Here is a 26023-nt window from a genome sequence, read left to right on the forward strand (position 1 = left end):
AAAATCGACGGATAAATCATCGTTTATTTGCAAAAGCATACACGCAGTCAGAGTGAACGTCTTCCAGCTTCACACCACAACATGAGCGAGTCCCATAAACACACTTTGGAATCATTCATTAAAGCAAGTGCCCAAAGTCTCCACACACACAAAGCCATGTTCAGGAATCTCAAAAACAAACAAACGAAATGAGACCGTTATTACGATGATACAACAAGTGATTTTTGTTTTTGAAAAGGAAGGCTGATAGAACCAACCTTCCTGAGAGAGGTTGCTGGGGGTGGGTCGGGAAGGGAGGCAGCAGACCAGGGAGAGAAGCAGCACTCAGACGGATGCTCTGACCTTGGCTTTGACCTTACACAGGGTCAGACCCTAAATGCTTTGTTTTTTTGTTTTTTTGTGTGTTTTTTTAAAAATATATTTTATTGATTTTTTTACAGAGACGAAGGGAGAGGGATGCAGGGATCCTCAAACTACGGCCCGCGGGCCACATGCGGCCCGCCGAGGACATGTATCCGGCCCGCCGGGTGCCGCTGCCTGTCCTGCTTAGCAGCCGACGCGTCCTGGGCCCGCAGTGCACATAGGAATTTGTTCATAGTTTTTTTTTTTAAACTATAGTCCGGCCCTCCAATGGTCTGAGGGACAGTGAACTGGCCCCTGTTTAAAAAGTTTGAGGACCCCTGGAGAGAGTTAGAAACATTGATAAGAGAGAAACATCAATCAGTTGCCTCCTGCACACCCCCCACTGGGGATGTGCCTGCAACGAAGGTGCATGCCCTTGACCGGAATTGAACCTGGGACCCTTCAGTCCGCAGGCCGACGCTCTATCCACTGAGCCAAACCGGTCAGGGCTAAATGCTTTGTTTTTGCTTTGTGGGCCATCAAGTCCCTTGTCACAACTGTCCACCCTGCTATTGCCGTGCAGAGGTGCCTAGGACAGTCAGTAAAGAATGAGTGTGGTTGTGTGTCCCAATAAACTTCAATCACAGCCCAGCCGGCGTGGCTCCATGGTTGAGCATCGACCTATGAACCAGGAGGTCACAGTTCGATTCCCGGTCAGGGCACATGCCTGGATTGTGGGCTCGATCCCCACTGTGGGGCATGCAGGAGGCGGCCGATCAATGATTCTCTGTCATCACTGATGTTTCTGTCTCTCTCTCCCTCTCCCTTCCTCTCTGAAATCAATAAAAAAATATATATTTTTTAAAACTTCAGTTACAAACTCGGAAATTTGAGTCTCATATAACTTTACATGTCATGAGACTTTCTTCTTCTTTTGATATTAAAAGCCACGTGAAAACTCTCCCTAGCTCCTGAGCCACGTGAAGGCCTGTGGGCCCCAAATTCGGCCAGGGGAGCAAGGCCACCCTGCCCCCGCTCTCTGCTCGGGCTCATGGGGCTTCGTTCTGTGACTGTGTTCCGTTTATTAGTTTTTGTGCATAAAACATTGCCTTTAACGTTTTTAAGAATAAAATAAAGTGTAAGCCCTGGCTCAGACGGGGGAGGACAAAGGCAGAGGAGGGGAGGGTGGAGGGACCACAGACCTGCGGGGACACGAAATCTTCCCAAGACTCGTCCCAACCTGGGCTCTGTCTTCCTTCCCAGCCCTGGAGGAGGCCAGTGTGCTGGGTGGCAGAACCGACGGAACACTTGGTCGGGGACATTCCCTGCGTCTTACGGCTTAATTGTCACATGTCGTATTACACACAGCCCTGAATGATATTAGCTGGACCATTTGGCTACATGATTGAATTTAAAATAGAATTCTCTTTGAATAATAATAATAATAAAAGCCCTAGCCAGTGTGGCTCAGTGGATAGAGCGGTGGCCTGCGGACCGGAGGGTCTCGGCTTCGATTCCGGTCAAGGGCATGTACCTGGGTTGCAGGCACATCCCCAGCCGGAGCCCTGGTCGGGGCGCGTGCAGGAGGCAAGCCATCGATGTGTTTCTCTCACATCAATGTTTCTCTCTCTTTCCCTCTCTCTTCCACGCTCCCTAAAGATCAATGGGAAAATGTCCTCGGGTGAGGATTAAAAAAAACAAAACGAAAACACCTAACCCTAACCTGTCAAGTACTATCTGGAAGATGCCACCAGCCCTGTGCCATCCTCTGTGGAAAGGGGTGCATTTTAAAGGGACGTGTTGGGGGTACCCCTGGGTGTAACCCAGGTCCGTGTTTTTTGATAGAGAAAGGTACGATGGTGGGACCACTCCTATTTCTCCGTTGTTTCTTCTCGAACGTGTCCCAGCCGCTCTGGGGATCCACTCACAGGTGACCCTCTCCTCCTTCTTCCTCTTCGGGGAACCCGCAGCTGCAGCCATCCTCCTCTTGGGCGGTTCGCACCGGTTTCAGGAACGCTGGGAAGGAAGCGCAGACACGGATGGTTGGTTGTCTGTCCGAACCACTCACCATTCATTTCCTAGAGCTCATTCCCGTGGGACAACTTCTCCAAGGAGCAGACGCTCTCCACTTCACTTCGAACCCGCCCGTCAGCAAGAGGAACTTTTCCTCGGGGTTTTTGAGGGTGCGTTTTGCTCTTTTCGTTTTACCAAATATTTGTATTGGTCCTGAAAAACTGTATTCTTTACACAACGGCTAAAGTACTCTTGAGCATGAATCACTAATGCATAAAATTTGCCGGGTCCCAAATATAACCGTGGTTTCAGTGAGGGTCTCTTAAATGCCACACAGACAGGTTCTTCTGAATGAGATGCTTATGGCTCCGAGATGTTAGGGTACGCCCCCCCACTTCCATCTGTTAGGATATGCCCCCCCCCACTTCCATCTGTTAGGATACGCCCCCCCCCACTTCCATCTATTAGGATATGCTCCCCCACTTCCATCTGTTAGGGTACGCCCCCCCACTTCCATCTGTTAGGGTACGCCCCCCCACTTCCATCTGTTAGGGTACGCCCCTCCACTTCCATCTGTTAGGATATGCCCCCCCCACTTCCATCTGTTAGGGTACGCCCCCCACTTCCATCTGTTAGGATACGCCCCCAACTTCCATCTGTTAGGGTACGCCCCCCATGTCCATCTGTTAGGATATGCCCCCCCACTTCCATCTGTTAGGAAGGAAGGAACCGATTTATGCACTACCTTCCAGGTGTTCTTCCACATACTTGTGTCAACTAATGTGTTACTGGCGAGCAACCTTGAATCCTAAGCAGATACTGTTATAGCCCGACGAAGCAAAAGGCCCCACCCGATTTTACATGCTTGTCGCTACAAAAAATAACCGAAACCCAACAACTGCGCTGTCTCCAAAAATTCATGGAAACCCGGTGAGACATTCACAAACAGCACTGGGGTGTCAGGATGAAACCAGTGTCACTCTGATACCCACGCCGGACAAAGGTAATACTAGAGCCCGACCGGCGGGGCTCAGGGGCTGAGCATCCACCTATGAACCAGGAGGTCACGGTTCGATTCCCGGTCAGGGCACAGGCCCGGGTTGCGGGCTTGATCCCCAGGAGGAGATGTGCAGGAGGCAGCCAATCTATGAGTCTCTCTCATCATTGATGTCTCTATCTCTCTCTCCCTTGCCCTTGCTCTCTGAAATCAATTTTAAAAAATGTATATTTTTAAAAAGACACTACTAGAAAAGAAAACTACATTTGATATCCCTCGGGAATATAGCTACAAAAATTCTTAGCAAAATGTTAGCAGGTATAATTCAGCAACTTAGAAAAAGAATTCTATTCTATGAGCAAGCAGAGTTTGTTCCAAGGATGCAAGGCTGGTTCAATATTCAAAAATGAATCTATGTAACCCGTCATCTTAGCCGGATAGAGAAGAAAATCAAGTGATTGTATCTGTTGATGCAAAGAAAACGTGACAAGATTCAACATTGATTCATGATTCTTAAACAAATTCTCAGAAAACTAGAAATAGAGGAGAAACTTCCTCGACTTTATAAGGAAGATCCACCGGCCCTGGCCGAGCATCGTCCTCGGGACCGAAAGGTTTCAGGTTCGATTCCTGGTCAGGACAGATGCCCATCTTCCGGCAAAGTCCCCAGGAGGCCACCAACCAATGTTTCTCTCACACATCGATGTTCTTCTCTCTTCCCCCCTCTCCTTTCCTCTCTTTCAAAAAAACAACAAAAAAACACACACAAAACAATAAAAATATATCCTCAGATGAGGACTTAAGAAAAATAAAGATCTACTAGAAGTCTACAATCACATCATACTTACTGGTGAAATTGAATGTTTCCCCCCTAAAATTAGAAGTAAGGCAAAGATGGTCACTCACCCATTTTATCCCACACGGTACTGGAAGTTCTAGCTAGCCAAGAAAAGGAATTAAAAAGCGTACAGATAGAGAAAGAAAAAATAAAGCTTCCCTGTTTGCAGATGACATTATGGTCTAAACCAGGGGTGGGCAAACTTTTTGACTCGAGGGCCACAATGGGTTCTTAAACTGGACCGGAGGGCCGGAACAAAAGCATGGATGGAGTGTTTGTGTGAACTAATATACATTCAAAGTAAAGGAGCGGAGGGGAGAGCAAGAGAACCCTCCGCTCTTTCGGCTCCGCGGGCCGGATAGAACAGCCGAACGGGCCGGATCCGGCCCGCGGGCCGTAGTGTGCCCACGGCTGCCCCAAACGAATGCACAGGCTTAGCACAACGGCTGTCGGAACCGCAGCTGACTTTTTGCAGGTGCATCTAAGATTATCCAAAAATGTACATGGAAATGTAGAGGAACTAGACTCGCTGAAGGGATTTTGAAAAAGAAGAATAAAGCGGGAAGAACCACTCCAACCCTACCGATCGTGAGACGCTGGATAGCTCTAATCGTCAGACGGCGGTGCGGGCGGAGAGTAAGCATGCGGACCAGCGAACAGAAGGGAGAAGCTGGGCCATCCCCGCGCAAGCACAGCCGACCGGCTTCTGACAGCACAGAAGCAAGTCCATGGAGATGGGAATGTTTTCAACCAGTGGTGCTGGGGCCCTGGACACGCATGGGCCAACCCCGCAAAGAAATCTGGATCTGGCCGAAACCGGTTTGGCTCAGTGGATAGAGTGTTGGCCTGCAGACTAAAGGGTCCCGGGTTCGATTCCAGTCAAGGGCATGTACCTTGGTTGCGGGCACATCCCCAGTGGGAGGTGTGCAGGAGGCAGCTGATGGATGTTTCTCTCTCATCGATGTTTCTAGCTCTCTATCCCTCTCCCTTCCTCTCTGTAAAATATCAATAAAATATATTTAAAAAAAAAAAGAAATCTGGATCTGGATCGAACCCTCTCACGCCGTATGCAACACGTAACTGAACATGAGCCCTGGAGTCCCATGTCCACATCTGGAAGGCAGCCCGGGGCTTGGGGAAGCGTTCTTAGACCTGATTCCACAGTGGAAGAAAGACAGTGGACTTCATCGACATTAACATACTTCTCTCTGCCAACGCCCCGGGAGGGGGCGGGAAGGCTGCGGACCGGGAGGAGATACTCGCAAACACCTAAGTGACGGAGGACTGGGATCGGGGAGAAATAAAGAATTCCCAAATGTCTGTAGTCCAGCAAACACGTCCACTGGAGACGGGCCAACGCCACAAAGGAACACGACACTGAAGGTGTGCAGGCTCGCGCCTCGGGGAAAGGCAAGTTAAGACCACGGGGCCCTGGCGGTTTGGCTCAGTGGACAGGGCGTCGGCCTGCAGACTGAAGGGTCCCGGGTTCCATTCCGGTCAAGGGCACATGCCCGGGTTGCAGGCTCGATCCCCAGGAGGGGGCGTGCAGGAGGCAGCCGATCAATGATTCTCTCTCATCATTGATGTTTCTCTCTCTCCCTCTCCCTTCCTCTCTGAAATAATATATATATATATATATATATATATATATATATATATATATTTAAAAAGAGATGGTAAATAAATAAATAAATAGATAAAAGGCCGCAGGGCGCTGTCAGTACCCGGGTCAGAGAGCTGCCATGAGAAACCGCGGCCGGCAAGGGCTGGCCAGGGAGAGAGAAACGGGCTCTCCCGCGCCGCTGGGGGTCCCACGGCTCAGCTCTCTGGGAAACGGTTCGCTGGTTTCTTCAGACTCTGAACGGACACTCACCGATCGGCCAGCCATTGCACTCCTGGGCGTCCGTCTCAGAGAAATGAAAACGTGTGTCCACACGAAACCTGCACAGGACTGCAAGGCCGCTTTATTTATTTATTTATTTATTTATTTAAATATATTTTATTGATATTTCACAGAGAGGAAGGGAGAGGGATAGAGAGTTAGAAACATCGATGAGAGAGAAACATCGATCAGCTGCCTCCTGCACACCTCCCACTGGGGATGTGCCCGCAACCAAGGTACATGCCCTTAACGGAATCGAACCCGGCACCCCCCATTCCACAGGCCGACGCTCTATCCACGGAGCCAAACCGGTTTCGGCGAGGCTGCTTTAAATGCGATCGTCAGACACTGGTCCACGTGCGCCGTGGGCGCCGGCCAGCAAGGAGAGGGCGTGACGGAAACACGCGTGGCCGGGTGTCCGTGGCGTTGGGTGAAAAAAGCCCTTCTCCAACGTTTGTGTATTCCTGATCCATTTCTATAGGGTGTGATCCCATGTACATAACAGTCTCAAAGAGACAACATTGTAAAGATAGAACACAGGTTCGAGGTTGCTGGGGTTGGGGGGGGGAGGGGGAGGGGGCAGGGGTGGCTGTGAAGGCCGAGCAGAGGGAGATCTTTGTGCTCAGGGAATGGTATTGTGTGTGGTTTGTTGTTGTTTTGTGTGTGTGTGTGTGTGTGTTTAATATATGTTTATTGATTTCAGAGAGGAAAGGAGAGGGAGAGAGAGAGAGAAACATCAATGAGGAGCGAGAATCTTGGATTGGCTGCCTCCTGCACGCCCTCCACTATGGATCAGAGGTCCACCCTCAACCACTGAGCCACGCCGGCTGGGCTGGATCTGTGTTTGTTTGTGTTGTTTTGTGTGTGTGTGTGTGTTGTTTTTTTAATATATCTTTATTGACTTCAGAGAGGGAGAGAGAGATAGAAACATCAACGATGAGAGAGAACCGTTGATCGGCTGCCTCCTGCACTCCCCCTACTGGAGATTGAGCCCACAACCTAGGCATGTGCCCTTGACCGGAATTGAACCCGGGACCCTTCAGTCCACAGGCTGACATTCTATCCACTGAGCCACGCCGGCTGGGCTGGATCTGTGTTTCAATTGCACTGGTGGTTATAACAGTCGACACATCGGTAAAATGACACCCAAGTGTGCACACACGGCCCTGGCTGTGTGGCTCGGGTGGTTGGAGCACCATCCTGTACACCAGAAGGTCGTGGGTTCGATTCCCGCTCAGGGCACTTAACTAGGTTGTGGGTTCCATCTGTGGTCGGGGCACGTAGGGGAGGCAACCGACTGATGTTTCTCTCTCACGTCAATGTTTCCCTCTCTCAAAAATCAATAAAAACATATCCTCAGGTGAGGATTAAACACACACACACACACACACACACACACACACACAAAACAAGTATCCACACACAATGCCCCGCGGTCCTTGAGCGGCCTGACCTTGCACTATCGCTACATCGACGGCAACCCTGACTTTTCTGCACGGTTCACAACTTCCTGTGAACCTACAGTTATTTTAAAAATAGAACGTTTCTAAAAATAAAGTTTTCAAAAAAATGGAATAGGGTTCCATTGCAACTCACTCATTACTCATACGTACTTTTGAAAACCGTTGTATGAAGAACTGTGTTGCCGGTTGGGCAAAGATGGAAAGATTCGTTCTTGCTATGAGGGTGTCAGTGAGAGCTGAGAGCTTGAAATCAAAGGTGTGGACCTCAGAAAGAGAAGCCGGAGCAGACCGCAGGGGGAGAAGGTGCCCGCAGCGCACGCGCAGCCCGCGGGAGGGCTCCTGCACGGTAATGCGACCAGGACAGGGCCCCCCCCCCCCCCCGCCCCCAGAAAGGTGCTCAAAAGCCTTGGTGGGGCTGGCTCTGCGCAGAGGAGGAAATCCCAATGGCCAACGTAACGTGAAAAAAGTCCCATCTCACTAGAAACCAGGGAAATGCAAATTAACCCACAGCGAAATCTACCCGCCCACCAGAGAGAGAGAAATGAACGCCAAGGTTAGCAAGGACTGGGGCCAAAGGAGCTCTCCTCCGCGGCTGGGCCAGCGGCAGGGGCCCTTGCCGCTCTGGAGACAGTTGGGATGTCTACGAAGGGCCCAGCGATGATCCTTCTAGATTAAAACAACGCAGAAACATGTGCTATGTGCGCTGAGAAAATAGACAGAAATACTGGAACACCGTTGTCTGAAATAGCCCCAAACTGGACATAGCCCAAGTGTCGGTCCGTATTTGAAGGGACCAAACGACAATGAGGTAGCCACTCACTCAGCAGAAGAGTATCCAACAATAGACATCAACTAAGGCAAATGCACACGGGGATGGACCGTAATGCTACAATGTTGCATGAAAGAAGGCGGATACTGAATAGATACAGAGAATACTGAATAGATACAGAGAATACGGGATAGACACAGGCCACTCGCTGGGAGGTGAAACTGTGTTGTTCTGGAGCAAAGCTATAAATATGAGCAAGAAAGCGACTGCCCTGACTTCTAGCCGTGGTTAGCACTGGTGGGAGGGAGGGCTTTGTCTGGAAGGACAGGCAGGGCTTGGGGAGGTGTGGGGGGGGGGGGGCGGAAGGGGGTAAGTGATCCTGTTTCCCCACCGGGCTGGGTGCTGGGTGATGCAAGCGTTCACTCTACAACAATCTGTTAAGCTGTGTTTCCCCTTTGTGCTCTATGGCCCGATATAAAACCATTTTGTATTGTTTTCAAAATGCCCCTTAGACAAATCAGTGCAGCGCATCTTTAGATAAGACTTTGCTGACACTGTCCCCCCCCCCCCCCCATACCTGGAACATTTTGGGTTACAGCGCCACCCTCTCCCCCCTCGGCCGAATCCCTCCTGCCAAATCTAGCCTGCGTCTCTGGTTCTGTCCTCTATGAAGACAAAAATCCAGGCCCCATCTATAAACCTAAAGGACATTTTTATTCATGTTTTTTAATTGATTTGAGAGAGAGGAAGGGAGAGGGAGAGAGAAACAAGGATGTGAGCCCTAACTGGTTTGGCTCAGTGGCTAAAGTGTCGGCCTGGGGACTGAGGGGTCGCGGGTTCGATTCCGGTCAAGGGCATGTACCTTGGTTGCGGGCACATGCCCAGTGGGGAGTGTGCAAGAGACAGCTGATCGATGTTTCTCTCTCATCGATGTTTCTAACTCTCTATCCCTCTCCCTTCCTCTCTGTGAAAAATCAATAAAATATATTTAAAAAAAAAAAAACAAGGATGAGAGAGAAACATCGATTGGCTGCCTCCTGCACGCCCCCTGCTGGGGACTGAGCCTGAAACCTGGGCATGTGCCCTGACCAGGAATCCAATCAGAGACCTCGTGGTGCCTGGGACGATGCTCAATCCACTGAGCCACACCGGCCGGGCTATAACTTTTTTGAACAAATACTAATAGGTTTCATTTAGTGAGTGCTGGCGCTTGCCACGTTCCATATAGAAACAGCATCTTAGCTCAATGCGGGGAGGTTTCTCACGTCATCCATGTTGCTGACGTAAGAGTCCATGTTATGCTCGGACCCGGCAAGGGCTCTGTGCCCCTGACTCGGGGGCTGCCTGGGGTTAAGGTCATTGCCCCTGAGGCCAGTGGAGGGGAGCATGCTGGTGCCGTTGTGGGCCGAGCGAGGACCTGCGATCAGGGCTGAGGGGCAAAGGTTACTTTCTGATTCCTCCTGGCCGGTGTCCTGTGTGCACAGCTGACTGGCCGCACACGTGTGCGCACACTTACGTGCACACACAGAGTTACCCAAGGCTGCACATACTTACACTGTCACTTTTCTAGAACCCTGGGGTTATGTTCTGCTATTGCCCACTCTCCTCCTCTCCGCACTGTTGACATTTGGGCGGGTAGCTCTGAGCGTGGGGCCCGCCGGTGCGTAGTAGGGCGTTTAGCACCCTCACTGACCACCCACTAGATGCCAGCACATCGCTCCCCACCCCCACCCCCCAGGTGGTGAAGGCCAGCTGCCTCCAGGGGTTGCCCACTGTCCCCTTGGGGGCAACACTGCCTGCGCTGATAACCACGGGGCCGTTCTGAGCCGGTTTCTAGAACGTAGCCCCCCGCTTTCCTTCCTCCTGGAAAAAGCCTCGCCTCGGGGGCTCCTGTCTGTCGCACGCGTGTTCACTTACGCTGCTTGAGGAGGGACAGGAGTTTCCGCCGGCCCTGCTCCGCCTCGGAGAACCGCAGCAGCAGCAGGAGCAGCAGGGCCAGGGCCGCGGCCGACAGCAGCGCCAGCAGGAAGATGCTGATGGGGGGCCGGGCACCTGGGGAGAGGGCGAGGGAGAGAGCACGCGCCATGTCACCTCCTGCGTTTGCTTACGTTTATGTTCACGTTGGCAAACCCCTCATCGTGGGAAGTGCATCCTTGGGCATCCAACCAGCTACCTTGGTGAACTTGCCCGCGTGTTAAGAAAAAAAAAAAACACCTTTTTTTTAAACACCTTGCCCAGCCGGTGGGGCTCAGTGGTTGAGCGTCAACCTATGAACCGGGAGGTCAGGGTTCGATTCCCGGTCAGGGCACAGGCCCGGGGGGTGGGCTCCATCCCCAGAGGGGGGCATGCAGGGGCAGCCGGTCCCTGATTCTCTCTCATCACGGATGTCTCTCTCTCTGCTCACCGGTGTGGGTCTCAGACTAAATGACACCCAGGCCCCTGAGGCCTGCGGAGGGGCGCGTGCTGGCGCCGTTGTGGGCCGAGCGAGGACCTGCGAGGGGTCGGACCCCGGTGGGAACGGCCACCATCCGGTCACATGGACTTGAGGGCAGCAAACCAGCTACCTGGCTCCGGCGCGGGCGCGGGGGTGGGCGCGGGGGTGGAGGGTGCGCCTGGGGAGAAGTCCGCCGAGGTTGGCCCGCACGTCACGTCTCTCTCCTTCGTCCCGTTCACCAGCACGGCCTTCCCTTCCCGAGCGCAGCTGAGGCCAGTGGAAAGGGTTCGAGTCAGTCATTCAGGTACAGATCGTGCCAATGAAACACACTGCCGTTCCCCGCCCCATAAGGCAGCCTAGTCACAAAGACGTGTGAGTCTGGATTCCTGAAGACTTTTTTAAAAATATATTTTTATTGATCAGAGAGAGAGGGAGAGAGAGAGAGACATAAATGTGAGAGTGAAACATCAATTGGCTGCCTCCTGCGTGCCCCCCACGGGACATTGAGCCCACAACCCAGGCCTGTGCCGGGACCGAGAATCAAACCTGTGGCCTGCCGAAACCGGTTTGGCTCAGTGGATAGAGCGTCGGCCTGCGGACTGAAGGGTCCCGGGTTCGATTCCGGTCAAGGGCATGTACCTTGATTGCAGGCACATCCCCAGTGGGAGGTGTGCAGGAGGCAGCTGATGGATGTTTCTCTCTCATTGATGTTTCTAGCTCTCTATCCCTCTCCCTTCCTCTCTGTGAAATATCAATAAAATATATTTTTTTAAAAAAGCTGTCAATTTAAAAAAAACAAACAAACCTGTGGCCTTTCCACACACACGACGATGCCCAACCCACTGAGCCACACTGGCCAGGCCATGCCAGGTGACGTGCATCCATGTACATCGCTCTCCGTCCTGGGCACTGGAAGACGCGCTGATTGGCGAGGGAGGGGACGAGGCAGCCGAGAGATGGGAAGGACACAGAAGAGCGCCGAGCAGATGGGGGCCGGCGGGCAGCTCCGACCGGAGGCTCGGCATCATTTCCAGGGAAAATGCCCACGTTGCTGAGCCAGGCGCTACCCCCGTACTGTCCCCACCCTGCCTGGTGGGCTGGTGTGCTGTGTCTACACCCAATAGATTTCAAAAAGCCTCAATGAGTCTGGCCGGCGGGGCTCAGTGGTGGAGTGTCACCCTATGAACCAGGAGGTCACGGTTCGATCCCCAGTCAGGGCACATGCCCGGTTCCGGCTCCACCCCCAGCAGGGGGCGTGCAGGGGGCAGCCGATCGATGTTGATGTTTCTTTCTCATCGATGTTTCTCTCTCTGGCTCCCTTCCTCTCTCTCTAAAATCAATAAAAACTTTTTTTTTTAAGCTCCCGTGATAACATTCTTTGTCTTTAAGAAAATTAACCCAGGTTCTTCATTGTGTAAGCAAAGAGAAGTTATACATACTCCGTCCACGGTCGGCAGGTGCCCAGGTTCTGGTCGTTAAACGTCCCTGGGTCACAGTCTTTGCAGCCTGGCAGAGAAATTTTAAAAAGCAATAATCAGAAAGGGAGGATTTCCATCACTTCGTAACTGGCCTGCGATGGCCATACTTCCATAATAACGCCGTGAACGTAAGTCAATCTACACAGATTGTTCGAGGACTCCTGAAACCAAACCCTGAGATGAAGCAGTGTATGAAAACCCACGGTCCAGGTGAAGAACGAAGGTGCTTTCAGACGGTTTGTAAATATCCTCTCCTTGATGCAGGGGTTCATTGCTTGTAGCTTTAAGGGTCTATAAATCTACGCTTTATTTTACACTAGTGGCCCGGTGCACAAAATTTGTGCACATTAAAAGGGAATTAATTAGAGGAAATACTTTAATATTGCTATTTGCCCTTTCTCTATAATAGAAGTGTCAGAGATGAAAGAAAATTAGTAAAATGTATATGAAAATCTCCCTCCTGTCAGAGTCTGGGGCGTGCTGTGGGACCCAGAGTCAAGTCCCCGCCCACCCGCACCTGAAATCGCATCAGACCTGCCGGGCCCCACCCCCATCAAGCCCCGCAGGGTGGGGGGCCTCAGGTCCCCGGGCCCTGGCGAGAGGGTGGGACAACCATTTGCGTATTAGCTCTTTATTATATAGGGTTCCAAAGGCCCAGCCTGCGCACCTGCTGTGTATTATCTTTATTTTGGCTTATTAAGAGACTAGCAGCCCTGCGCACGAATCGGTGCACCAGTAGCTCTTCAGTAGCTCGCTGCTGCCCTCCAGTAGCTCCCCCTCCTCCCCCCGCCCCCCCTCATAGCTTGCTGCCCTGCCCCCTCCTGTAGCTCCCCCTCCTCCCCCCGCCCCCCCCCCCCCATAGCTTGCTGCCCTGCCCTCTCCTGTAGCTCTCCACTGCCTGCTTGTAGCTCGCTGCCCCATCCTCCTGCTGATCTGTGATCTGGTCGTTACTCAGTCGTTACGCTTCACGGCGTAACAGCCATTTGCATATTCCCTCTTTATTAGCTGGGATATTATCCTGTATGCTATTAGCTTGTGAAATTGCCACAGTGCGTCTGTGCTAAGTACATGTTTAAAAGACACACACACACACACACACACACACACACACACACACACACGAGAAAAGACCGAGACCCACACTAAGGACATTCGTCTTGACAACAAACGTGCTCCAGGTGGCTGAACGGCATACCCACCGTCTTCCGTTAATTCTTGACCTCGCCCACAGTCCTGCTCACACATGGCGCACCCAGCCCCTCGGCAGTGGAACCCCGGGACGCACTCGCATTCGGCATCGCTGGTCGGGGAGCACCTCTTCTTCGTCCTGAAAACACCTGCAAGGCCCCCCGTGTTACATCACACTGGACCCCCACGTCCAGGAAGCACATCTGCGTTCCGCAGTAAGACCCAGGCTCACTCTGCCTAAAATGTTCCCAGACGCCCTCGCCGGTGTGGCTCAGCGGATAGAGCGTCAGCTTGCAGACTGAAAGGTCCCGGGTTCGATTCCGGTCAAGAGCACGTGCCTGGGTTTTGGGCTCAGTCCCTGATGGGAAGCATGCAGGAGGCAGCTGATCCATGATTTTCTCTCATCATTGATGTCTCTCTCCCTCTTTCTCTCTCTCTCTCTCTCTCTCCTTTCCTCTCTGAAATCAATCAATATATTTTTAATCTTTTTAAAAATGTTCCAGTGGTCTTAGAAGGTAAAGTGTACTTCTGAACCCCAATAGAAGACATTTTTACATTTTGCTGATGAAAATGTTCTCTCTTGTCAGACGACTGTTTCCTCTGACATCCAAAGAGCTCAAATCCACACGCAGTTGCTGGACAGTGAGTTCTTCTCCTGGGGCTGCGTATGGACAGCACCCCGCCCCTCGGACCCCTGACCTCTTGGAGGCCAGTCTCCTCGGGAATACATCTGGGGGGGAGGGGCCCCCCGCCCCACCCGTCTCGGAGTGAAGCCGCCCCCGAGGCCCTACCTTCGCAGCGCCGACACAGGTGGCAGGCCTCTTGTGCAGGGGCGCGGGAGAAGCTATTGGAGGGACAGGGGGTGCAAGTCGGAGTCTTGGTTTTCCCACAGAAAGTACCTGCGCGGCAGAGCACAGGGTCCGTGTTTGGCAGTGGACACCGCGGCCGGACGCGTTGTGATGCTCACAGAAAACAAGAATCTGAAACAGTGATCGTTTCCCAGGTGCCACAGGGACAGGCTTTACTTTGCTGATGGACTTCTTAAAAGTACGCATGTGGGCGCCCTAGCCGGCGTGGCTCAGCGGATAGAGCGTCGGCCTGCGGACTGAAGGGTCCCGGGTTCAATTCCGGTCGAGGGCACATGCCTGGGTTGTGGGCTCAATCCCCAGTAGGGGGCGTGCAGGAGGCAGCCAATCAGTGATTCTCTCTCATCATTGATGTTTCTATCTCTCTCTCCCTTCCTCTCTGAAATCCATAAAAATATCTATATATTTTTAAAAAGTGTACATGTGGGCCCTGGCCCGCTGGCTCGGTTGGTGGGAGTGTCAGGAAAGGGAGCAGGTTCCACAGATGTTCCCCCCCCCCACTTCCTTTCTCTCTAAAATCAATAAAAACATACCCTCGAGTAAGGATTAAAAAAACACATTTTTAAGTATAAATTTGCAAGATTGCCCTCAACAAAAATCACAGAAATAAGAATAACGAAGTATAGGTATTGCAACAAATAAGTCAACGGAAAGAAAATAGTTTCCTTTGTCTATTGAATAAAACAGAATGATTTCTCTTAATCGATCCAGGAGATCAATATGATAGGATTCAGGGGGAGAGCAACATCCTTCATTAATACCTGTGTCTGCCTTTGCCCACTTTGCCACACACACACACACACACACACACACACACACACACACCCTCCGCCCCGCCTCCCCCTTGCTCCCTGCTGTGTCCGCAGCTGGAGCCCAGGGCCTCCCCCGCACAGCTGCCATTCTCTGAGGTTGTACCCCCTCCTGGGGTCCTCCCAGCAGCGCTATGAACCAGGTTCTCTTGTTACCCCTGGAGGACAAGGCTGGGCCAAGGGGCATGGCTTTGTTCACAGGGCTAAGACGCCCGCACCCCAGAAGTATTTGTAGGTGGACGTGTAAAAGGTCATTCAAGCAGAGCTCCTTGGCCCTGATCCCGTGCCCACCCGTGCCGTGTTCCGGCACAACGATCCCGCGTGTAACTGGGTGCTCACCCGCGGGGCAGTCCCGGCAGGAGCCCTGCCCTGGTCGAACCCTCTCCACAGTCAGGACCAGCAGCACCGCAGCCACGAGGTGGCAGCGCCCACGTCCCATGATGGTCTTGGTCTTGGTCTTGGTCTTGGTCTTGGTCTTGCCCGGATACGACGTAGCAAAGCGGACGCCCAACGCCTTGGGATCAAAGTCGCCGGTTCCCAAAGTCGCCCTGCAGAAGGGAGACAGGTGCAGGAATGGGGCGGTTTCTCCTTTCCCACGTTCCGGCCACCGCCATCCAGCTCCACCGGAACTCGGGGTTGTCGGGGACAGTCCATACAGGAGAGGGAGCGACTCACAGGCACTTCTCTGCTGGGACAAGGGTAACGACACACACAGCTTGTGTGCATGCTCGCCTCGGTCGGAGGGGCACTGTCCAACACATCTTGCCAAAATACAGAAGTCATCACAGCCAGAACTTTTGGGGACTTTCTTGGCTACTTAGCATTAGCATCCAGATTTCAACAATGCCAGCTGCCTGCTGCCCCTGGAATCTGAGACTGTCGGGGACACCTAACTATTTAGCTCCCCGAGAAGATACCCCGTTATCACCGTTTGCATGAACAGCATGTGGACATTTCAACCACCGGTTGCTAGAAAGTTACAATAACCTCTCCGCTCAGCTCTTCATCACATTAAAACGTTTAAACTGTTCAATTACACTTGACATTCAATATTATGTTAGTTTCAGGTGTACAACACAGTGGTTAGACATTCATATACTCACAAAGCGATCCCCCAGTAAGTTTGGTACCGGCCCACCCAGCACCATACATAGTTATCACAAAACTATTGACTACATTTGCTATGCTGTGCACATTTTCTTCATAGATGTATTTGCTCATTTTGAGATTTGAAGCTCATATAGTAACAAAACTATAGAGTACAAAGAAAAATCTCCTTTGAGATTTTTATTTGATCTTTATTTCATGAGCTAGGGAAGAGATGATGTTAGCAATTAGAAGGGGGGAAAGTCTAGAAATGTTACAAAGTAAATGGAGCCTCCCTCTATCCTCACCCCAGCCCGAGTCCCCCTGTCTGCCACGAACGACCAACCTTGAGATGGCGGGCTGCTGAGGAACTTTCCAGGACTTGGTCTTGGGAGCAGCGAGTTCTGAAGAGGAGGAAGCCTGACAGGTTAGACACACGCGGGGCGCTGGAGTGACTCAGCCGGGGGCGGGGCCTCTGGGAAATCCCCACCCAGCTCTGCGGGGGAGCTCGCTGGATATTTGCTGACCCCAAACCCCTCTAACGATGGCATTTCAAACACTTCTTGGAAGCACTCTCTACAGATGGTATTTTCAAGGTGACTTTGGTAAAGAGATTTTGTCACTTTCTGTAATTCTTTGAGATGAGAGGGATGAAACCAGCCTCAGAATAAGGACCAGCCCTTGTGCACTGCGCTGCCCGCTCGCTCTAGTCGCTGCGGTAGCTACAGTGTATCCAGGGCCGCTGGTGTAGCTACAGTGTATCCAGGGCCTCTGACGTAGCTACAGTGTATCCAGGGCCGCTGATGTAGCTACAGTGTATCCAGGGCCTCTGACGTAGCTACAGTGTATCCAGGGCCGCTGATGTAGCTACAGTGTATCCAGGGCCTCTGACGTAGCTACAGTGTATCCAGGGCCACTGACGTAGCCACAGTGTATCCAGGGCCACTGACGTAGCCACAGTGTATCCAGGGACGCTGATGTAGCTACAGTGTATCCAGGGCCGCTGATATAGCAGGCGCCGGTAAGCACGTTAATGAGTGCTGTCTTCAAAAGGACCCTAGGAGTCAATATGACTCCTTATTTATTGGGACATTATGCAAATGAGGACATGGAGGCTCGGCTTCTAGCCAGGCCATCAGCAGGAGGGAGAGCCCGGATTAGAACCCAGGACGACCTGACTCCCTTTCACTGTGCTCCTGCTGGGTGGCTGAGATGGGAAGAAGGAGGGAGAGACGGAGGGAAAGGGAGATAGGAGGAGCCATAGAACTGATATGCCAGGCTGCGTTATTGGGCAAAGTGAGGTCTATGAAGGAAGAAGAGGAGGGGAAGGGGGAGGAGGAGGGAGAGGAGGAAAAGAGAAAGGGAGGATGGGGGGGGGGGAGGAGGAGAGGAGGAGGAGGGGAGGAGGGGAGGGGGAGGAGGGGGCTGCTTTAGAGACGCTAAGATGAACTGTCCAGCACGGTATATCATATCTCAGGAAGACAACCAGAACTAACAGCAAGAGGTTTTCTATTGGGATCGAAACAGAAAACCGCTTCTCCCGCCCCCAGGGAGACACGGGGGCTTGGTGTTGAATTGGGGGATGAAGGGAGAGGAAGAGAGCTAACATTTATTAGGCATTTGCTGTGTGCTAAGCACGCCTCCCATCATGCCACTGTCCTTCTTAGAAACTTCCAGTGGCTCCTGCTGTCTCCAGTATTCGGGGAACCTCCTGAATCTGACCTGAAAGTTGCCTTTTTTGAAAACGAAGATACAGTTCACATAGCAAATTTTAAAGCGTACATTTCGACGGGTTTTAGTATATTCGCTAGGTTGCACAGCCATCCCCAGCACATGATTCCAGAACATATTCTTCGGTCCAAAAAGAAACCCTGTGCCCATTAACGGTCACTTCCCAGGGCCCCGCCCCCTCCCAGGAACCCTCCCCCTCGTCCTGGTCGCCGCTGATCTCCTGTCTCTAGAGACGATCCTATTCTGGACATTTCATATAAAAGCCATCACACGGTGTGTGGTGTGGGTGTCGGTTTATTTCACTGAGCACGTGTTCTCACAGTTCATCCACATCGTCTCACGGGTCATTCCTCCTCCTGCCGAGTCACATGCCATCGCCTGGCTGTGCCACATTTTGCTCCACTCAGCGCTGAGGGCCATTTGAGCTGTTGCCACTTCTTGCCGCCTATTAACAATGTTGCTGTGGCCCTGACCGGTTTGGCTCAGTGGATAGAGCGTCGGCCTGCGGACTCAAGGGTCCCAGGTTCGATTCCAGTCAAGGGCATGTACCTTGGTTGTGGGCACATCCCCAGTGGGAGGTGTGCAGGAGGCAGCTGATCGATGTTTCTCTCTCATCGATGTTTCTAGCTTTCTATCCCTCTCCCTTCCTCTCTGTAAAAAGTCAATAAAATGTGTTTTTTTAAAAAAACAATGTTGCTGTGAACATCTGTGTGCAGGTATTTGTATGGACATGTGTTTCTGGTTCTCTCTTTAAAAAAAAAAAAAGTATTTTTGTTAATCCTCACCCCAGGAGATTTTTCCATTGATTTTTAGGGAGGGTGGGAGGGAGGGGGAGAGACAGACAGAGAGAAGCATCTCCCGCAGCCGAGATGCGTGCCCTTGAATCACACCGGGAGCCTTCAGCCCACGGGCCAAGGCCCTGTTCACAGAGCGAACCAGCTCGGGCTCCGCTCTCCCGAGTGTGTTCCGGGGCGTGGAGGTGTGGCATTGCCTCCACGGGATTTCCCTTTCACTTTTGGAGAAATTGCCAGACTGTTCCCCACAGTAGCTGCACCATTCTACATTCCCACCGACGACACGTAAGGGTTTCAGAGTCTCCACATCCTTGCTACCACTTGTTATTTATTTTAATTAGAAGAAATTCATTGCCCAGCCGGCGTGGCTCAGTGGTTGAGTGTCGACCTATGAAGCAGGAGGTCACGGTTCCCAGGTCAGGGCACAGGCCTGGGTTTTGGGCTCGATCCTCAGTGGGGGGCGTGCAGGTGGCAGCCGATCAATGATTCTCTCTCATCATGGATGTTTGTATCTCTCCCTCTCCCTTCCTCTCTGCAATCAATAAAAATATATTTAAAAAAAGAAATGGATTAAGCCATCCTAGCGGATGTAAAGTGCTATCTCATTGGGGGTTTGATTTGCTGCCTTTACCCCGATTTTACCACCCCCCCACACCTCGTGGGAGCAGCAGGGGGTCCACGTGGGTAAGAGCCAACGGATGGAATCTAGGCTCATGACCACTGACGGTCATGTGACCTCGCGCAGCTCTCTTCACCCCCCTCAGCCTCCGCCTTTCGAACCACACCTTACAGATGCAGCAACACTTCCCTCCTCGCCGGGTGAGGAGTGAATGAAACAGCCCACACCAGGCACGGAGCTCGGGGCCTGGCCCACCGTTCTCAAGGACATAGTCGTAGTTACGGAGCTTGATGGCTTTGAAACGCCCCTTTCCTGCCCTCGCAGACTGACCGTCAGTAAAACCGCCCAGAGCAAGTAGCAGGCGGAGGAAACAGTGCCCGGGCCTCTCCAGAGCGTGTCCCCAGTCCCGCAGCACACAGGCTCCCCGCTGACCTCCCTGCGGCCAGTCACGCTCGGGGCAAGTGGCCTCCTCGTGCGCAGGCGGTCCTCTGTGGGAAACACCCCGAGTGACATTTCCCTGGACGACATGCTCACTGAGCTCAGTGCTACTCACCCGCCTAACTGTGGCTCCGCTGTGGGCAGAGCTGTCGCCGCCCCTGAGAATGACATACGCACAGTCATCACCGCACAGTCATCAGCTCACGGCCCACAGCCTCCCCTGAGCTGAGAGATCCTCCAGGCGACTGGCGCCAGCCACGGGCACCCACAGCCTTCCCTGAGCTGATCCTGCAGGCGACTGGCGCCAGCCACGGGCACCCACAGCCTTCCCTGAGCTGAGAGATCCTCCAGACGACTGATGCCAGCCACGGGCACCCACAGCCTCCCCTGAGCTGATCCTGCAGGCGACTGGCGCCAGCCACGGGCACCCACAGCCTCCCCTGAGCTGATCCTGCAGGCGACTGGCGCCAGCCACGGGCACCCACAGCCTCCCCTGAGCTGATCCTGCAGGCGACTGGCGCCAGCCACGGGCACCCACAGCCTCCCCTGAGCTGAGAGATCCTGCAGGCGACTGGCGCCAGCCACGGGCACCCACAGCCTTCCCTGAGCTGAGAGATCCTGCAGGCGACTGGTGCCAGCCACGGGCACCCACAGCCTTCCCTGAGCTGAGAGATCCTGCAGGCGACTGGTGCCAGCCACGGGCACCCACAGCCTTCCCTGAGCTGAGAGATCCTGCAGGCGACTGGTGCCAGCCATGGGCACCCACAGCCTCCCCTGAGCTGAGAGATCCTGCAGGCGACTGGCGCCAGCCACTCCCGCTCAGATGCGCTGCCGAAGGCCCCAGCTTCCCGCTGTTCATGCTGCGCTCTTGTTGGATGGAATCGTGTTAGGGGGCGAAGGCAGATGCACTTGCTCTCTGACCAGCCACAGGGTCCCCTTCCCATGCGTTTCCTTTGCTCTAGAACACGCACCGCCTTGCTTTATTCATTGGAGAGTTCTAATCCGTCAAATGCAACCAAAGTTTCATCTTGTCCACGCAGGTTCCATCAGCAAGGACCCCAAGCAAAATCAACAATTGAGCAAGCTTAGCGAGAATATGTCTCATCGCCTTCTAAACCCTCAGCCACGGAGTAGGTTTTGTTTTCTGTTTATTGGCTATAGGTCTAATAGTGCATATCTCAAGCGAGTATGCATGGAGGCTGAAGAGCGTGAAGGTTCAACCCTAACCAAGATAAAGACAGTATTTGGAAATTGAAAGACAGCCCCTCCACATAAGCTGTGTCTGAGGTGGGCTCCTGTGGTCCCCGGCCATCTCACCGATGGAGGAGTCGCTGCGTATGCTTGGCATTTCCCAAAAGATCGATTCTTTCAAGACTCGGTGTCCCTGCCCCGACCCCAGCATCCGCCCCGGCCAGGCAGTGGTAGCTGTAGAGGCATGTGGCTGGTGATGCCAGCCGCAGGCGTGGAAGGAGGAGATTCAACAGGAATCAGAAAAAAGAACATGAGTGGGAATGAGAAAGGAGGGGGGGGAGCAGGGGAGAGAAGGAAGCACGGTTGTAAGCAAGCGAGGGGGATGTGAGCAGCTCACTTGCCCTGCATGTTCACACTTTCCCCAGGTGCCACCCCCGAATGTTCATGACTCGCAAATGGAACTTCAGGCCCACCTGACACGGAGCCAGGGCAGAGGCCCCCTGGAGGCCACGTCCCGGTGCCTGAAAGGGCGGGGAGAGACCGACTCCCTGTTCCCTTTGTTCCATGTCCTCCACCTCGTGGAGTCAGGTTCCCGCCCTAGAACCCCTCCAAGAGCCCAACCCACACTTCTGAATTAGCCAATAGAAATGCAAGAGGAGCTGAAACCGGTTTGGCTCAGTGGATAGAGCGTCGGCCTGCGGACAGAAGGGTCCCGGGTTCGATTCCGGTCAAGGGCATGTACCTTGGTTGCGGGCACATCCCCAGTGGGAGGTGTGCAGGAGGCAGCTGATTGATGTTTCTCTCTCATCGATGTTTCTAGCTCTCTATCCCTCTCCCTTCCTCTCTGTGAAATATCAATAAAATATATTAAAAAAAAAATATATATATATATATTTAAAATAAATAAATAAATAAAAATACCAAGTCTCAGATATATTTAAACAAGTTTCGATATTTTATCTGTATCGTTTATAATCTTTTAAGTTTAATAGATACTTCTGAAACTTTTCAAAGAAGAATAACCTTTTTAAAACAAACATGAAAAATAAATTAGTTTAAAAATTGTACATAGTTACACTTACATTTTACATTACCTGCATGTAAATTATGTACACGTTGAGTACACAGGTATATTTTTTAATCTTTTAAGTCAGTACTGTCCACCAAACACAAATGATGCCTCATTCTCCATTATAACAAGTGAAATAAAGGCCAAAATAATACATTTTCCTTCTTTTTTAAAAATTTATGTAAAATCTATGACTCCTAATAAGTAAATGTTTTCTAACATGAACAGCTGATGTGTGGGTTGCTCCCTGCATTGCAGACGGACTTCAGTGAGGGAATTATTTTATTTAGCCTCATCAGTTCCGTGTTTAAGAACTATTGTTGCCCTCGCTGGTGGCTCAGTGGTTAGAGCATTGGCCTGCGGACTGAAGGGTTTGGGGTTGGATTCCGGTCAAGGGCATGTACCTTGGTTGCAGGCTGCTCCCGGGCCCAGGGCCCTGGTTGGGGCACGTGCAGGAGGCAACCAATCGACATGTTTCTCTCACATCCATGTTTCTCTCTGTCTTTCCTTCCCTCTTCCACTCTCTAAAAAGCAATGGAAAAATACCCTCGGGTGAGGACTAAAAAAAAAAAAAAAAAAGAACTATTGTTACGCCCTAGCTGGTTTGGCTCAGTGGAGAGAGCATCAGCCCGTGGAGTGAAGGGTCCCGGGTTCGGTTCCGGTCAAGGGCACGCACCTTGGTTGTAGGCTCGATCCCCGGCCCTGGTCAGGGTGTGTGTGAAGGCTGCCAGTTATGTGTCTTTCTCACATCAATGCTCTTCTCTCTCTCGCTCGCACTCTCTGTAAAAATCAATGGAGAAATATCCTCAGATGAGGATTAAAAAAATAATAATAATAATTTAAAAAGGGACTGTTGCCCTACCTGGTTTGGCTCAGTGGACAGAGCATCGGCCTGCAGACTGAAAGGTCCCAGGTTCGATTGCGGTCAAGAGCATATACCTTGCTTGCGGGCACATCCCCAGTAGGAGGTGTGCAAGAGGCAGCTGATTGATGTTTCTAGCTCTCTATCCCTCTCCCTTCCTCTCTATAAAAAAAATCAATAAAATATATATTTTTTTTTAAAAAAGGGGGACTGTTGTGACTCTTCTAATGTGAAAGAAACAGAAGCTGAGAGGGCTGGCGTAACCGAGCCCAGTGTCGGGCAGCATTGGAGTGCTCCCCCTGGGCCAAGCTCTGCTTCATCTCCAGGAGCCCCCTAACCCGCATGGGAACCCGCTGGTTAGCCCTGTTTTCAAGGCCTTGGATGAGGCAAGACAACCTCAGGACGTGGATGTTGTTTCCATGTGAACTTTTCAGTAGTCGTCAGTCTACCCACCAGATAATTCCACTCCTGGGCCAGCCCCTCTCTTCCTGCACGAATTCTGCCTCCTCTTCTGGGTTTACATGTCGATGGGAAGTCACTGCATGAACCACTGGTTTTCATGAACATTTCTTTCAGGTAAATGTTGCCGCACTAAACAAGAGTTCCCACGTACGTGTGTATAGTCCTGCGTGTTTTATACGTGCCTCCTGGGTCCATATAATTTCCAAGTTTCATGGTCCCTGTCATCGGAGGCAGTTGTCCAGATCACCAGCCAGCACGGAGCAGAGCTGGGCTTGAACCCAGACAGGCCAGCCTCGGAGGGAGCACACACTCACTCTGCCGTGTTTAAGGAAAGGAGAAACCAGGGGTGCGGCCCAGTCTTGTCCTCCCGGCTCCCTTCACCTTGGGCCGGGAGCTCTGTCTGACTCAGGAGCTACGCGTCATGCGGCTCGTTCCTGTGAATGAATCAAAAGATGTGCTGACTCAGCGCCACGAGACTGCCGGCTCGGTGGTGTGAGCTGCCTCGGAAACCACGTTTGATCTCATCGACGGGAATGAGTGTCCAGAAACCGACAGCTCATCAGCTTCAAGACACGTTATCAAGAGCGGAATCCGTAGCCCTTAGTAGCCACCTTTGGAGGGAGCCGGACTAACTGCAAAATAAAAATAAAAAAAAATCAGAGCATGGAAGTAAACCAGTGTTCTGTATTTTTAAATTTTACTTTACTGATTTTAGAGAGAGGGAGGGAGGGAGAGAGAGGAAGAGAGGGAGAGAGAAACATGGATCGGTTGTCTCCCACACTCACCCCAATCAAGGATCGAACCCACAACCTGGCCACGTTCCCTGCTGGGGAGTCCAGCCCGCCACCTTTTGGTGCCTGGGATGGGGCTCCAGGCCCCTGAGCCACACGGCCAGGGCTGTATTCTCAGTTCTGCTGGGGAGAGCGGCCACATCCACCGAGGGGAGCGTGTTCTTCGGGCCGCACGTGACCCTGTGCGCCTAGCAGTACCACTCGAGTGAATGCCATCGCCCGCATCTGGTGACTGCCCGAAGGCCAGGCCCTGCCTGCCTGCCTGCCGGCTCCCTGCCCCCAGCCCCCAGCAGCCGCTGTAGCCCCAGGGAAGGAAATTATAAATATGCAAATCTCTCCAATTGTTTCATAAATTCTGCTCTTGTCAACTAACAGTCAAGTATATTTCTCCCCCTCCCCCCAAAGAGGCAAGACATCGTCAGGACGTGGATGTTGTTTCCTTGTGAACTTTTCAGTAGTCGTCAGTCTACTGACCAGATAATTCCACTCTTCCTCCATGAGATCTGCCTCCGCTTCTGGGTTTACATGTCGATGGGAAATCACTGCATGAGCCACTGGTTTTCATTAAATTTCTTTCAGCCCTGACCGGTTTGGCTCAGTGGATAGAGCGTCGGCCTGTGGACTGAAAGGTCTCAGGTTCGATTCCGGTCAAGGGCACGTACCTTGGTTGCGGGCACATCCCCAGTAGGGGGTGTGCAGGAAGCAGCTGATCGATGTTTCTCTCTCGTCGATGTTTCTAACTCTCTATCCCTCTCCCTTCCTCTCTGTAAACAATCAATAAAAATATATTTTAAAAAATATTTTTTTCAGTTAAATGTTGTCGCACTAAACAAGAGTTCCCACGTACATGTGTATAGTTCTGAATGTTTTATACATGCCTCCTAGGTCTATATAATTTCCAAGTTTCATGGTTCCTATCATCATTCTCTAGCCCTCATTACGTTAACAAACTCAATTTAACACAAATTTACTGAAGATCGAACGCAAGTGTACGTGATCTGACCCGGCTACTTCTGCTCTGAGTCCTGCCACCGCCTCCAAGCTGACTCCCTTGCTTGCTGTTCTTTTTTTTAAAAAAAGATATATTTTATTGATTTTATAGAGAGAGGAAGGGAGAGGGAGAGAGAGATAGAAACATCAATGATGAGATAGAATTATTGATCGGCTGCCTTCTGCACACCCCCAGCTGGGGATGGAGCCTACAACCTGGGCATGTGCCCTGCCCGGGAATTGAACCGTGACCTCCTGGTTCAGAGGTCGATGCTCAACCCCTGAGCCACACCGTCTGGGCCCTTGCTTGCTGTTCTTTAAGGCACTCCTGCTTCAGGGCCTTCCCTTTGCTGCTCCCCCGTCTAAAAGGCTCTTCCTCCCGCTTTCCCCGTGACCTGTTCCCTCATCCTCCCCAGGTTTCCTCCCCGGAAAAAGCCTTCCTGGACCACTCTCTGAAGGAACAGCCCTCCCTCCTTCTCCATCTCCTTTCCCTCCTTCACGCTCCTTCCTCGAACATGTTACCCCGGCACACGCTGGTTTATTGGTTTGCGGTGAGAAGTTAGACAAGAGCAGAGCCAGGAGGATGGGCCAGGTACAGAAGGTCACCAGGGCGGAAAGCCCCGGGTGCCTAGCAACGGGCAAAACTGGGAAAACAAGACCAGCCCCCAAGGTGAGCTTTCCCCCCCTCGCATGTCAGGGTCATGGGGTTCAGTCCCTCCCTGGCCTTTCCTGCTGCTAGTCGTGAGGGTGAGACCCCTTGGAGGGATGCATCAGATGGTGTGTCAGCACCTGTGCTTCAGCTCCAGGCCCGACGAGCAACTCCATGGCGGCCTCGGGACCAGCTGCGTGGACCGATGACCCCCTGGCACCAGCCAATCCTCAGAGACCAGGACCCTGAAAGGACACACGGG

At 52.2% G+C, this 26023-nt stretch overlaps 1 protein-coding gene across 1 annotated transcript; it reads right to left on the bottom strand.

Moving 5' to 3' along the window:
- Window positions 1-2266: 2266 nt before the first annotated feature.
- TNFRSF9 (TNF receptor superfamily member 9) lies at window positions 2267-15693 on the bottom strand (the record flags this gene model as incomplete). The annotated part of the gene is made up of 8 exons (XM_080657077.1): window positions 2267-2358; window positions 10222-10356; window positions 10869-11005; window positions 12178-12244; window positions 13416-13553; window positions 14196-14303; window positions 15419-15627; window positions 15677-15693. The coding sequence occupies 8 exons, from the start codon at window positions 15691-15693 to the stop codon at window positions 2267-2269; spliced, it is 903 nt and encodes a 300-aa protein (XP_080513203.1).
- Between the last annotated feature and the right edge of the window lie 10330 nt (window positions 15694-26023).

The sequence above is a fragment of the Plecotus auritus genome (genome assembly GCF_963455305.1).
Source record: "Plecotus auritus genome assembly, chromosome: 2".
Lineage (NCBI taxonomy): Eukaryota > Metazoa > Chordata > Mammalia > Chiroptera > Vespertilionidae > Plecotus > Plecotus auritus.